The sequence below is a fragment of the Maniola hyperantus genome, chromosome 13 (assembly GCF_902806685.2).
Source record: "Maniola hyperantus chromosome 13, iAphHyp1.2, whole genome shotgun sequence".
In the NCBI taxonomy this organism is placed as follows: domain Eukaryota; kingdom Metazoa; phylum Arthropoda; class Insecta; order Lepidoptera; family Nymphalidae; genus Maniola; species Maniola hyperantus.
The window spans coordinates 10,149,374-10,165,505 of record NC_048548.1 but is presented as its reverse complement, the minus strand read 5'-3'; the positions used below and the strand labels follow the sequence as shown (position 1 = coordinate 10,165,505).

Below are 16,132 nucleotides of genomic sequence, written 5' to 3'. Positions count from 1 at the left end.
ATTATCAGTTATTACGTCCGTGTATAATTTAGGTGGGAGCGTTTATTTGATGCCTGATTTATGAGGTATGCATCTAGGTCTCGAAACTCGATGTTTGGGTTCATAAAAGCTCTAGCAATGTTACGTTTTAGGTAGGTAATAAGTATTCTGTGGTAATGGCCGTAGCTATAAATATAATGATTCTCTTTAAATATGTACTAATTTGCTATAAAATTTTCTGAGAACAGCGTTTGTACATTAGCTCACAAAGATTTCTTATAGTTAGTACCTGCCTAGATAATTTTACTTACATGGAGTTACTTAAATCCAGCCGTTTTTGTCTTGAATGTAATCAAGATATTCATAATTCCATACTAATATAATGAATTCGAAATTGTGGTTGTCTGTCTGTTCTTTTCAGGACTGAACCATTGAACCATGTTTTTTTTGTACAGCAGCAGCCTAGAAATATAGTATATATTTAATTCCACGAAATCAAAGATTTTGTAAAAACTTTTATCCTCAAGGACAAAATCAGTTTAACTATAATAAAAATAATATATCATTAGTTATTAAAGAGACGGCTTGGTGATCAGTGTCATTCTACAAACCAACAAACAAATACACTTTAGCATTTATAATAATATGGTGAAATCAGTTAAAATATTTGGTCAATTTTGATTATTCTTTGGACTCTTCTCCGTCGCGGCCTTCATAATTCATTCGTGTCGATATGTAGGTAGAGGTACTATATACCACTCAACTCAACTCACCATCACTTTATAAAATTCCAACGGCGATCTTACAACATTTAAGCATTTCTAATGATGCTATGATTGCTTTGTTGCCTAATTAAGCATTGACCCTTTCCGATCTGCTTCCATAATAATTTAGGTTTATTGCAAGTTTTAACGTTGCCTGTACAAAGACCATAAAGTGAAGAGAATCTGCCATTATCTGTTTAATTGGAGCGATCTCGAAATAGGGTATTAATAGAGAGGCCTTAGAGTTTAGGCCCTTTTCTGATTAGTCGGTGCTACATCAGCATGCTCAGATGTCGAAAGCATACCGTGCCTCCAATTTCGCACATGTCTACAGAAAACTATAATAATGTCATCTTCGAGTGATGAAAGTATGTACTTTAATTTTGTTACATTTAAACTTGTTTGTCGTAAATAAAAAAGCGTTATTGACGTAATCCTTATATAGGAAATACAATTAACTGTTGTGTGTTGGTTGCGACTAAAGAACTTTTGTAAGTTGTTTTTTTTTTATCCATGTACCTACCTACAGAATTAAAAAAGAAACATATCAAGTGTTTTTGAATAGTATTGCTCCAGCAATTACGAAGCAAAATACAAGGTTTAGGGAATGTGTAAGGTTTGTTGAAAGATTACTGGGATGAAAAGTCCGTCATTTTGGTGCGTCCGGCTCGGTAAAATATAAGCGCTCGGTAAGCTTTCAGTATCGCGTATATCGATCGTGCTGATGTCGCACCGCTGCCGTACCGACTAGTCAGAAAACGGCCTTAGAGTCATAAACCCAAATCACATTTTAGATGATATAGGGATGATTAAATGAATACGAGGATAGGAATTTCCATTTGTCTGATGTTATCCTAAAGTTTTTGTGATAAGAATTAAAAAGGTCAATGTCTTCATTCTTCCACTGACCTTGTTCGATTGCTATCGTCGAGAGTTTTTGTGCATTTAAAAGCTTTTTATTAGATTTCATTGTCGAATTTGTGATTTTTGTATCTTAAAATGATATACATAGTATAATAATGACATTTCTTGAATGTTATTATTTTTTAAGAAAAAAAAACCGACCAAGTGCGAGTCAGACTCGCGCACCGTGGGTTCCGTACTAGAGTCGTATTTTGTCGACATTTTGCACAATAAATCAAAAATTATTATGCATATAAAAGTATTATTTATTTATTATTATTTATTATTTATTTTGCATATAAATAAATAAAAAGTTTGATAATGTACAGATAAAGCCCTTTCATAGATACCCCACTTTGGTATATTAATCTTACTTTGAAACTCGAAAATATTAATTATTATTTGCTCATGAACACATTTCAATTTTTTTTTTGTGATGTAACCACTAACTCACGGTTTTCGGTTTTTTCCTTTGCTTGTGCTATCCATACTAATATTATAAATGCGAAAGTGTGTCTGTCTGTCTGCTAGCTGTTCACGGCTCAACCGTTCGACCGACTTTGACGAAATTTGGTAGAGAGATAGCTTGCATCCCGGTGTAGGACATAGGCTACTTTTATCCCGGAAAACTAAAGAGTTCTCACGGAATTTTCAAAAACCTAAATCCACGCGGGCGAAGTTGCCGGCATCATCTAGTCTAGTTCTGAATAAATAATTTGAGTACCGAGTGGTGAGCATTTTTTGTGTGTGTAAAATAAACTACTTTCATGACTCACAAAATCATTTTTCCTTTTTTCAGAAATCTGGGTGCAGCGCTTCTCTACTGCTTCAGGTAACACATTCATAAAATATTTCATTTTGAAAAATTCATAACAGTGCGAATTCAGTTGTACAAAATCTTACAGCGTCGGTCTCCTATTTCGAAGGTCGAGGGTTTGATCCCTGGCACACTTCTCTAACTTTTCAGAGTTCGTTTTAAATAAGTATCAAAGGCTTTAAAGGTGAAAGAAAACATCGTCAGGAAACGTGCATGCCTGAGAGTTCTCTATAATGTTCTCAAAGGTTTGGTGAAGTCTGTCAATCCGGACTTGGCCAGCGTGGTTGAATATGGCCAAATCCTTTTCATTCCGAGAGCAGACCCGTGCTCAGTAGTGAGCTGGCGATCTGTTGATAACGATGTGATGATGAAGCAATATATAAATGAACTCATAAATACTATATCATTGATTTCTTGTAGCGCGATTTGATTAGAGTGTAATAAATCGAAGTACTTTTTCACATCCTCATTAAATGGTAGGGGCCGCGAACAATGATTTGTGGGTCGATCCCACGACAGTCCCGGTTAAGTAACCGTGTGACAGCGAGACGAGAACGTAGAGTCTTATGGGTGAAGAAAGAAGATAAACCATTTCTTCATTTTGTGGTACCTACAAAGATATTTATAGCTACAATATACTCGTAACATTCTCTCTGTTTTTCGAAGTTTCCGATTATTTTACTCCGAAGAAATCCATACTGATAGTAGTAGCATATTTTAATAGACTGATTTTGATGATTTACATGATTATTCTAAAGTCTGCCAACTGAAGTTCGTAGGTTATTTCAAAATAGTTTTTAAGTTTTTCTAGCTTATATTTTGAAAAGAAAATGGCGAAGAAGAAAGGACATGGGGTGGGGAAGAAGAATCATAATATACCTTTGTACTTTCTTCGATTTTAAAGTAGGTACTCATTTGTTTCTGAACACAGAACACTTTATAGTTCCATGATTATGACTGACACTTGTTGCTTGCTGCCTGTTATTAGTAGACTGTATATAGCAGTAGTCTGACAACTAACACACAACTTATTGTAGCTACCATTGATGTTGGATAGTATTTATTATTCTAGGGTAGCTACACATTAAATTCATTAAGCTGTTAACCAGCCGTTTTTATGGAAAAGTAGTACTAAGCTGTACCCATTTGTTCTAACAAATTGCCCTACTGTTAGAACTTAGAAAGTAGATGATTACACGTATGAGTGCACTTGGCTCAATGCCTTCACTGTCACTCTAAAGTGCTTTCTATGGTAAATATGTGGGACGTCTTCACAAAGAAATTGCAATCTGCAAATAACAGATGAGTAAACTCCAAATAGTAAAGTCGTGCTAAACAAATTCCCATTGACCCGTGGCTGTAAGAATAAAACCGGCCAAGTGCGAGTCAGATTCTCGCACCGAGGGTTCCATACCTACTCAGGTTTGTTTTTCGTCATTTTGCACGATAAATCAAAAAATATGCATAATTATTTTTTTCACAAAATTTTCTAATAGCTTTCGTGATTTGGCTCATTGACTCATCACGATTCACTAGGAATGCCTCCTCTCCATAGACATTACTAATCTTGTAAAAAAAGTCCTTTCCTTCCTTCCTCCTAGTCCTTTTATTACCTGTATTCCCCATGTTCCACAAGGAATAAAATGAAGATAGTGCTGCAACATAGTTCTCCATAACCTCCACGAGAGTATCCCACTCTTTTTGGGTCTGCCTCACTGGACGTGCTCCAGGTATAGGTTGGAAGATCAGGTCTACTTCGAGCGACTGGTAACCCTAAACTATGAGTTCAAGTTAACATAATATTTAGCGTATCGTATTCATAATAAAACAATACACATAAAATATTCTTCTATAATGATAGTAATTAATCCATATATCTTCATAATGAAAAAGTGAGCTGAACGTAAACTCGTAACATCGCTTGCTCCTGCGCATCGTTCCGCTTCCTATGCGTTAACACTAACAGCTGTGTGAATGTGTGTAGATAATGTCGAATAATTAGTTATATTAATCGTTGTATTTTATAACCACGTATAAATCGGCAGAATCGAGTTAAATATAGAATAAATCAAATGTAGGTATTAAGTAAACGTGTACCTACCTAGTAACGCTTTCACTGCCAATGACCGTGAAAAAGTAGACCAGAAAAATTAGTTCCTTAAGAATAGTGTATTCGGAGCGATATCCATGCAAACGAAATTTGATTCATATAATAATGTAATTATAATAAAGTTGATAATAACCAATCAAATTCAATTAAATTTTGTAGACAACAAATAGTAGGTATCTTTTTCCCCTACATTTGGTAGTCATTTTTTGAAGCAGCCAAAGATATTAGCAAGTATATATAGCTGGGCCTTATCTCTCTCAAGGTGAGTTAAGGTATCGCGCCACAAAGGTCGGCCGCTAAAAACATTGGACTGCCCAGAGAGAAATCTCAAAACTATGCAGGTTTTGAAATCATCGTTGACTTCTCTCGTAAACCTGGCTTATCGAAACTAATCAAATTCATGCAGCGTATTATTTCTTGCCCGCCGATCGACAACCGTATAAACTACGATTTCATGGTGACAAATAAAACAGTAAAATTTATAGCCCTTGCCATTTTGCATTTTGCTTATTATGTTTATATTTTTGTAGCAATTTTATTTTTTCAAGAAATATGTTATCGCATAAATAGCCAGCATTTGTGTAACAACTTGCAGAATCGCAGATACTTTCTTATCGTCTAGGAATTTTTAGCAGCAGCAGCAAGCAGATTTTAACACAAGATGCTGAAATAAAAATACAGATTTTATTTATTTTTATGATTCAATAAACCTACCTATCTTAGTAAAATCAAAATTACATTATTTAAATATGAATTTCCTTTAAGCAGCGGACCTATGAATTTTCTTTTTCAGAAATCCATACTTACCTATAAACTAAGTATGTAATATTAAAAATGCGAAAGTGGCCATTTATCTGCTACTTTTCACGGCCCATACGTTTAACTGATTTCGACGAAAGGTACAGAGATATTTTGCATTCCAGGGACAGATCTAAGACTACTTTTTTACCCGAAAAATCAAAAAGTTTCAACGGTATTTTTAAACAACTTAAATCCACGTATTGGTCGAAGTTGCGGGCATCGTCTATTTTGTACAGAGATAACTTACATCTTAGAGACAGGTATAGGCTACTTTTTATTCCGGAAAATCAAAGAGTTCCCGCGGGATTTCCAAAAAACCTAAATCCACGCAGAAGAAATCGCGGGCGTAATCGGGCGGGCGGGTATTTCTATTAAGTCTCACGTGTTTTTCAGCGCCACCTAGTATGATGAGGCGTATAATAGTGCTAATTCTATTGCACATAAGTCTTTAAGCTGTATTGGCATTTCTAAAATAGAAAAATTAGTGCTATTCTAAGTAGGTACCTAAGTATATTAAATACTTAAGAATTTAGTTATTTGTTATAAGTATGTAATTTTTTGTGTCAAGTTTACGTACCGTAATAATTTATTATCGTACAATAAACACGGAATTATCGAAGCAGTACGACTCAATATTTGATTTAGATATTGTTTCACACAAATGATCGCACGTCACAAGTCTGACGTGGGTGAGCCCATAATGTGCTGTGTTTGTTGTATATGCTTCATTCGGAACTGGTAGTTATCATCAAGTTATACGTAAAAGTGGAGTTCGCACTTCGAATACCTATTTAGTGTATAGATTGTTGGTAATCGTACACGGAAGTTCTTGTTTTACAGCGAAAATTTAGTTTTGTGCTTGAGAAAGATCATCATAGAAATTAATCATCATTTAAAAATAAATTAAAGGAAAAGCTGACTGACTGATCTATCAATGCACAGCTCAAACTACTGAACAGATCGGGCTGAAATTTGGCATGCAGATAGTTATTATGACGTAGGCATCCGCTAAGAAAGGATTTTTGAAAATTCAACCCTAAGGGGGTGAAATAGGGGTTTGAAATTTGTGTATTCCACGCGGATGAAGTCGCAGGAATAAGCTAGTACTTTATCATCGAAATAGTAATTGATATTTTTGATCATTGTTGGGGCGTCATAAAGGTATAAAATATGAATAGTGATACGCTCCGTAACAAGGCGTTGACACCTGTAAGCGTCCGCGCCAAATCATATGATTTATTATTTTGTACTTATCTTACATTAATTGTTACGATAATAATAATTATGTCACAACCTATTCATTTGATGTATAATTATGTTACTGCTAAATAATAGCTACAAGTAGGTAGGTAGGTACTTGTGGTAGTAGTAGTTGGGTGCTCGTGAATTTTCCTGTGTCGAAAATAATGTGTAACGTACTGTACCTATGTAATATGTACCATGTTTCAGAAAAAATATCTAATAGGTTGTACCTAGTGATTACCTTGATATAAGCAATCATAATCATAATATAATAGGTCCAATTTATGCAATTTGTCAAAGTTTGGGTTTGCAATATTTTTGACTAGGTAGATGATGCCGGCCACCTCGTCCGAATGGATTTAGGCATTTTAAAATCCCGTGGGAATAATTAAAATAGTCTATGTCACTCTCCAGGTTTTTAACTATATCCATGCAAAAATCACATCGATTTGTTCACCCTGGTTGCTCCGTTGAGAATAACAAATCAACAAAAAAACACTTTCGCATTAGAAATAGAAACAGAACAACATTTATAATATTGGTATGCATTATATTTATTCCAAATTACAACTAACTATAATAAGGTCATAATAAAAAAGACTTATAGTTACAGTTAAGCAACCACAAAAATTCGTGATATCGACCTTGTGAATTTGGCAACACCGAATATCAGGGTCCCAATGCGATACCAATACCATACCCTATTTAATTTTATTCGTTGCTGAATTTGGTGACGTCAATTTTTTCACCTTTTCATACATCTGAGTTTGACGTCACGTTTGATCGATCTTCGATATTTCGATAGACAATAATAATTATATTTCTTACGATAGTCCTATCTTATGAAAAGCATCTACGACGCGAACGGGGTGACGACACCTGTGTCCGTGTGTGCCAAATTCCAAATATACGAATTACGAGTACATTATGCCTATTTGGATATATATGTATCTCTTCATTTAACACGAAATTGCTAAAATTATTTTTAATCGAATACGTATTTCTTATATGTCCTAGTATTTGTTCGTCCATTATTAATTAACCTTGTCTATTTATCCTTTCGTTTTGGACCCTCTTTTTACATTGCTGCGGTAAAAAAGAGCTTGTAGTGCTCCTTGGAATATTTGTAAGTATTTATCTCCGCGTCAACATTCATAAGGATCGCAACAGCGGTTATTATCGATAAAATATCTCTCTCTCTTCGGTCGTTCCTTCATTGCTGAAGATCGTGGTCCTGGCAAACTGCCCTCGAATGGCTTATCTGTTTCCATCGGCTTCGATAAAATATAGCAACCATGAAAAGGCTCAGACAACATACACACTGCCACTGTATGTACATCACCGACAAGCAAGATATGAAAGTGTTTTCAAATAATTGAATTGGTTCGAAAAACTTTTAAGTAACTGACTTCTTAATTTTAAAAATCTACATTTTGAGGGCCGTAACTTGAATAATGATAGAAAAGAAAAGATAATAGTTTTACATCTACTAAAATCTGTAGGTATATATAAAATTCAAAGTCTGATATATAAATATATCAACGCACAGCCTAAACCGCTGGTCCAAGAAACATGAAACTTGGAGGGTGTGTTCTTTAAATGTAAAGAGTAGGTATCCACTAAGAAAGGATTTTTCAAAATTCCACCACTAAGTGGGGTAAATGGGGGTTTGAAATTTAGGTAGTCCACGCGAACGAAGTTGCGAGCATAAGCTAGTCTAAATATATAAAAGGAAAAGCTGACTGACTGATTTATCAACGCACAACTCTAACTACTGGATGGATCGGGCTGAAATTTGGCATGCAGATAGATAGCTATTATGACTTAGACACCCGCTAAGATTTTTGAAAATTCTACCCATAAGAGGGTAAAATAAGGGTTTGAAATTTGTGTAGTCCACGCGGACAAAATCGAGAAAATAAGCTATTTTAAATATATTTTTTGTTGGTATCGTATTCTGGTTCTGTAGTGAGGTTTTCTCCGATAATGTCTAGGTCAATTACAGTCAACATCACTACGATACATTTTGGATGAGTGCCAATGCGTAAAAGTTATATTATTAGTTTCATGTTTATGTTATAAAAAAGATTTTGACACATTATAGTACGCGTCAGGTCGAGACGGCAATCGGTGAGGGTACGCCCTGCACACCCGCACAGGCACAGGCCCCACGCTAACCCGGTGCGGAATAGCGCGGGTGACGTGTGGTTGTGCGGGGCATCCCCCCGTACCCCGATTGCTATCTAGACCTGTCACGTACTATACATATCTACAGTTAGAACCAAATTAACTGATTAATAGACATCAAATAGCTGTAGGATAGTTTGTTTAACTTTATGGTAAAAGAGCGGCTTTCAGGATGTAATCAAATAATTCCGCATATCTTTGGTACAAACGCAATAGTATTTTATTTATACCGAAAGATTTTAATCTATGATTACGTTTTCTAATAAGGTAACATTTCATTTGCCACTGTTATTAGATTCATTGAATTATTCATTTATTTTTATATAATTACTAGCTTCTGCTCGCGGCTTCGCCCGCGTGGCCTACAGGAAACAAATGGCATTTTTTTGTTGATTTCAGGTCTGTAACTTTAAAATCATAGAACTTTCATATAACCCCCCACCCCCATTCCATCCGCTTAGGGAAGGATTTTCTGAACGCTGTTTCTTAGCTGACACCTAAGTCTTATAAATAACCTACTTTCCAAATTTCAAGTTCATTAACAATAATAAAACTTTCCCATACAAACTTTCATCCCCTATTTTACCACCCTTAGGGGGACTTTTTCCAGAATAACTTCCACAGGTTTTATTATTTAAAACTAATAACCTAAATCTCGATTTTCACGTCTGTAACTTAAAAAACCTAGGACTTTCATATGACTTTCCAACCCCCATTTCATCCTTTTAGGGGGGGATTTTCTCATAGTCGTTTCTTAGCTGACACTTCACCTCAATAAAAAACCTACTTTCCAAATTTCAAGTTCATTAACAATAATAAAACTTTCCCATACAAACATTCATCCCCTATTCTACCACCCTTATGGGCCAATTTTCCAAAAATCCTGAAACACGTATTTCTTCATTTGTGACCGAAAGCCCAAATACCAATTTTCGTGCAAATAACTTGAAAAATGACGGACTTTCATACAAACTTCCATCCCCCATTTAACCCACTTAGGGGTGGAATTTCGAAAAATCCTTTCTTAGTGGATACCTACTCTTTACAAAGAATAGACCCTCCAAAGGAGATCGCTCGTGAACGGGCCCTCTTTTGTGGCGTCGTGTCAAAACTTAAATTAATTTTTTTTTAAATGTGTTATTTTTTTACGATTATGTTTTATAACGACTTTTTCACTCTATTATTGAAAATATCCACAATTACAGTTAGAATCGTAAACATGCATTTATTTTGAAGAAGTATTAATTAAATATAACCTCAATATCAGCAATATAAAAAATAAGATTTCTTTATAACCAGGGTGAATAAATAGAAATCGTTTGCAGAATATAAAGAGTTAATTATTTGTCTACAAAATAAAATTAAAACCATGGTGACATAACAATTATATTAGGGGGGGCCCAAAGCTCCTAAGAAAATGGGCAATTTCTTTTCATCTCTCTAGGACCAGCGGTTTAGGCTGTGCGTTGATATATATGTCATTCAGTCAGTCAGTCATTATATATATATAGATTATGTTCAGGTAAGATAGTTTTGTAAGTTAAGTAGATATAACTTATAATCCATATAAAAATATCCTGATTCACTAACTGACTTATCAACGCTGACCCCTGACCATGGAACTAAAAAGCTGAAATTCCCTTTATAATGCAAGAAAGAAGGCCGAATTTTTAGAAATTCCCACAGAATATTGCATAAATACTTAGTAGGATATTTTTTGGCCATACAAAGCTTCCGCGAGCGGTTTTAAGTAATTAAATATTACTTAAAACGCACATAACTCCGAAAAGTTACAGGTGCGTGACCGGGATCGAATTCTCGACCTCCCGAATAGGAGGCGGACGTCGTGACCAAGGCGTTAGTGATATAGTAATAATAATAAGCAATTGGCAAAGTTCTGTTGTAATGTAACCGTACCTGTTTGCGGAATAGGAAGGCCTGATCACGCGGGTTGGGTGGACGTGTCCACCACTGAAACCGGATTTGTATGATATTCGTAACTGACACCGTGGCGCGAGCATATTGTAATCTTGTGCCTTACAACAAATGTGTAGGTATGAAATATTAATTTTCATGCATATAACCTGAAAAATGACGGACTTTCATACAAACTTTCATCCCCTATTTAACCCAATTAGGGGTGGAATTTCGAAAAATCCTTTCTTAGTGGATACCTACCTCTTTACAAAGAACACACCCTCAAAATTTTATGTGTCTAGGACCAGCGGTTTAGGCTGTGCGTTGATATATTAGCCAGTCAGTCAGTCAGTCAGGACTTTGAATTTTACATATAAATATTTTCAGTATCTAGTTAACTAACTATTCATAAATCAACCGAGCTTATTGAGTTATGACGTATGTGCAATCTTGCACATCTTACAAAATATAAGAAACTACCTATAAGTTCAGTATATTATGTTAACACGCCATTAAAGGTTTGCGCAAATACCCACTATCTAGTTATTTTGTAATGAGCTAAACTAACTTTTGGTCGTATATTTTGGTCTCCGGAGGCGTACCTATTTCACAATGATATGTGTGTGATTCTATAATGTACGAGTACTTTTGATAGAGTGCCGCCTAGCACAGAATACCGATCCAAGAGTTTGTTGTGGGCTCTCCAGACCTGGACGTTTGAAACCCTCGTAGCTTTAGTTTTAAGTTTCATCACCGTACATTATTATCTATCAGGCATGCAGGTTTCCTCACGATGTTTTCCTTCACCGTTAAAGCAAGTGATATTTCTCCATAATGTTCTCAAAAGGTGTGTGAAGTCTACCAATCCACACATGGCCAGCGTGGTAGACTATGGCCATAACCCTTCTCTGAGAGGAACCCTGAGCTCTGTAGTGAGCCGGCGATGGGTTGATCATGATGATGATGATGATGACATTATTAAATAAGACATAAAAAGTGTACAATGTTACCTATTTTAAATAAATAATTTGACTTTGACTTTAATCCTGAAGACCATGGAAAGGCAAGGTGATCAGATTTTTTTCAGGGCAGCATTCACACAATCTACATGGTGGAACAGGGTAACCAGAAAGTTTAAAAACATTCACAAAAATCTGTTTAATCAAAGTTCAAACCATGACCAAAAATACATTAGGACTAGAGTTATATACCTAAGACCTTTTCGAAGACTTGAGGCTTGACATCTAGTTTCTAGTTAGTAGTCTAGTTTTTGACTACAATACGAACCTACAAATAGACAACTAGTCCTACCTCAACTTTAACTTGTTTAAAACAATAACATGAGAAATAAAGCTTATTTTAGAATTAAGCGCCGAAACCATTTTCATTTGAACAGCTTCACGATAACTGAGAGACGTAAATATTATTCAAGAAATAAGTACCTTTTATATGTACCTAACGATATTCGTTACGGGCACGTACGTTCTAAGGCCGTCAATAGATGTCTGAATAGGCAGTATTTTACAGACACTGAGCCGCAAAAACTCTCCATAGTCACGTATTATATTATAGTCTAGTTTAACAATTTTAAACGTATAGCTTTATTGCGATTTTAATGATCTGATTTTATCTCTTTTTATTTTTCGTTTTCTGTAATTTGAATTAAATTATTTACCTACAAAGACTTAAATAAAGGTTTTACTTTATTTTATTTTTCAACCAAATAATAATTATAGATTTATCCGCTTGACATCCAGAAACTCTCTTGAGTTTATGCGGATGTTCCACATTCCTCTTGTAATACTGAACTAAGCTAGATAATAACAAGGTACAAATCAAAACTGAACAGGAAATCGATGCAATCATAATAATACTGACTGACTAATAAATGACTGTTTTTATTTCTATTTTTTCTCTAGTTTTTGTATGACTTAATTAATTTACTTTTAAAGATTTTGTAATTTATATATACTTACTTACTAAAAATTTAACTGTAATGTAATATTTAAATATTCATACACCAATATTCTAAGTTCTGCATAAGGCTTGCCAACTAATTTTATAACCATGTTGTCACCTGCATTCTTATGAATAAATTTATTATTTATTTATTTATTTATTTATTTATTTAATATTAAGTAAGTAAAATGTAGGTCGGTAATTAACGAAATGATACTGAACACTGAGTAGGTAGAAATCTTTTACTGGTGCTAATTCCGTTGTAAGTACATAATCAACAGGTCAATAGACAGGTTCCAGATCAGTCATTTTTGTTCTGAAATTTATTATTATACTAGCTGATACCCGCGACTTCGTCCACGTGGATTTACATTTTTCAAAATCCCGCGGGAACTCTTTGGTTTTCCGGGATAAAAAGTAGCCTATATGTTAATTGTTAATCCAAGGTATAATCTATCTCCATTCCAAATTTCAGCCAACTCCGTCCAGTAGTTTTTGTGTGAAAGAGTAACAAACATACACACACACACACATACAAACTTTCGCCTTTATAATATTAGTGTGATTTGTACTTTTGGTTAAACACAATCACGTACTAAGTTAACAGTTTTAAAAGTGAAGTATTCTTTTCCGCAGAAAATATTATAAAAGTAAAAAGGATGTTTTAGATAGTTAGGTTACCACATTTTATTTGCTTGTTTTTAACAAAATACTTAGTGTGAGAACGGTTATTCTGTGAATTTAAATTGCACGCATTTCAGATGTTTTCTCTAAATTCCCTTTGCATGCCAGTGATAAAGATTAAATCAAACAAAAAAGAGACATCTGTCCAGAAATCTCGGAGAAATCGGTGTCTGCACACGGAAAAAAAAAGATGCTCATTGAACTTTTTACTTTTTTTCAATCCCGTCAGAACTCTTTAATTTTTCGGGATAGAAAGTAGCGTATGTCACGCCACTCTCATGCGAAAAATCACGTCGATCCGTTGCTTCGTTGCGACGTGATTGAAGGGTTAACCAGCAAACAAACACACTTTCCATGTATAATATGGGTAGTGAATAGTGATAAAGAATCTTTTCTACAAAAAAGAAAAGACAGCTCCACGAACATCACGTAAACAAACCAAATTGAATACAATTCAGAGAATGCTCTACGAACAACGCGCGTGTCTGCGCAAACATACGTATCTATTTGTTGCAAAAGTGTGAGAGCGGGATTATTTTGTGAATTTAAATTGCACGATCTCATTTCGGGTGTTTTCTCTAAATTCCCTTAGCGTGACATAGATAAAGATCACTGTTTTACATGACCATGTCCGTGAAAATAGAACTGATGCTCGTTTGTATGCAGCGGGCGTCGGTTCTGCATGCCTTATTAACTGTCTGGCACAAATGTTGATAGTACAGACTATTTGAATCCGGAAACCCTAATGATTCACGTGATTTCACTTTCCTATTTTATTTTCCTTGGATTTTGTATGCGGGCTTGGCACTTTGATAATGTAAAGCAGTAATGATCTCCATATAAAGTCAAAAATTAATATTTTCTAAACTGCCACAGTTAACTCTGCTACTGCCAAGTGCAACGTAAAATGTCAAAAGAGAATTGTACCATTTGATATTTTCATCGTTGCCGTTGTAGCAAATTGATTATCAAATACTTATGAAAAAAAACATGTATCGCTACTTAGCACTCGTTCTCGTTTTCGTTTCAAAATAGAATTTCAATGCATATTGTATGTTCAATGCAAATACAGAATACTAGAACAGGTTGACTTGTTACAATAATTAATGTCACAATAATTCAGGCTCTAACTTCTGAACAATTTTATTGCGAAAATGACCTTTATATAACTTTGTTATCTAGTTGCATGAAGGAATTTGGAGCGTTAAAAAATATGATTTTGATATGGACCTCGTCACTTTTTTGTCAGCCAATTGTACCTACAGTGTGGTTCATGTTGGATTATAATATAATTGTATAGTAGCACAGAATAGAGACCTACATAATAATATCTACATAGTACTTACGCTAGTAGTCCTTTTTTCACACTTTTGTTATTATTTTTTGCTTTAGGTGAATATCTTGGCCAACGGTCTCCGAATCATTAACTATACTTAACGTTTCTTATTAGATCGTCGTAGTGGTCAACTATATTTTTTGAGAATTCGCGTATATTATAGAAAGAACTCTCAACTCAAAAGATTACTCCGTTGGCTGTGGGATGACCTCCAAAGATTTTACTTTTTTAACTACGATAAAAATAACTTTGGATCAAAATGTACTCACTCAAGTACAGGTTTCGATTATGAAAAATAAATTAATTTTAAAATAAATTGCATTCAATTTATGATTCTAATTACATAAGATGAAACCTAGCTTATACCAAGCGTACTCGGACTTCTAAATCAGTCACTCAAAGACGGGAATGAGCTAACGTTGAAAGAACCTCATTTCCGGCCACGACTTTTTCAATACATTTCATTTAAATACTTTCTTCTTCAAATGCTCTGAGTGGTGACTGAGTGGTTTTAATTTCTCACATTGGCTTCTCATATGAAATGGGACATAAGAATGCTTTTATTCTAGTTGTCTTAGTGTTTGCGACAGTTTGTTTTATAGAAAACTATGATTATTTCACCAAGTTTTAGAAAACAAAACAGTGTTTGAAAGCTTGATTGGATTTGGTTCAGTTCTGTTTTATTTTTTGTTTAGGCCTTTTTCTCTACTCAATTGATAGTCGTAAGAACTCGGATTATGCATTCAAGTAGTTTAATTGTAGTTGGAAACATTTACTAGCTTGTGAATTATCAAAACAAAAATTAAGTGAGACATAAAGTAGGTACCTCTTAGTTTATAATTTGATGACTGTTTGTTTCGCTCTTAAAAAGATGCACGTAGGCATACTTTGATAGGGTCTATATATTTTTAATCTTCATACTTTTTTAAACAGGTTTCATTATACTTGATTCGAATCTTACGGCGAATATTTAGGTCCGGAAAGTTAGGTAGTTAGGTCGTTGAACTGATATATTCTTGGAACTTTGCATAATATGTATTTTATTTTCCATGATAATATCATGATTACCGCACTGATGCTGCAAGGGTAATATTATAACCATAGTGACCCAACTCGCATTTTTAACTTTTTGAGAAAATAAGGGAAACGCGTTTGGAGTTTGGACATGTTGTTTTTAAGTACAAAAATGGTACTGAATAGCACTTGGATCAAATTATGGTTTTTTTGCGCCCTCATTTCAAAATCTGTATTTAATGAAAAATGTTACTTAGTTTACTATGGTTCTACCATCGTCACATAAAACCTGAAGACGGAGAATCTATCGATTTATTATGATTTAATATTATGGGGAAAATGAATCCGTTTGACTAGCTTGTTATTTTTTGTAACACAACCACACTCTACGATTCATTAATCAATTGCAGTTTTCTAAA

The 16,132-nt window shown here is 34.6% G+C and overlaps 1 protein-coding gene across 2 annotated transcripts in view; it reads left to right on the top strand.

Annotated features, from left to right (window-relative positions):
* Positions 1-16,132, top strand: part of LOC117987998 (extracellular serine/threonine protein CG31145) — a 111,856-nt gene that overhangs the window by 36,962 nt on the left and 58,762 nt on the right. For both annotated transcript variants that reach the window (XM_034975093.2, XM_034975092.2), the window contains exon 2: positions 2,446-2,478. Coding sequence is in view for 1 of the 2 variants with exons in the window: in XM_034975092.2 (XP_034830983.1) it covers positions 2,446-2,478 (33 nt within the window). In the remaining variant the exon portion in view is untranslated. The remainder of the gene's footprint in view (positions 1-2,445; positions 2,479-16,132) is intronic.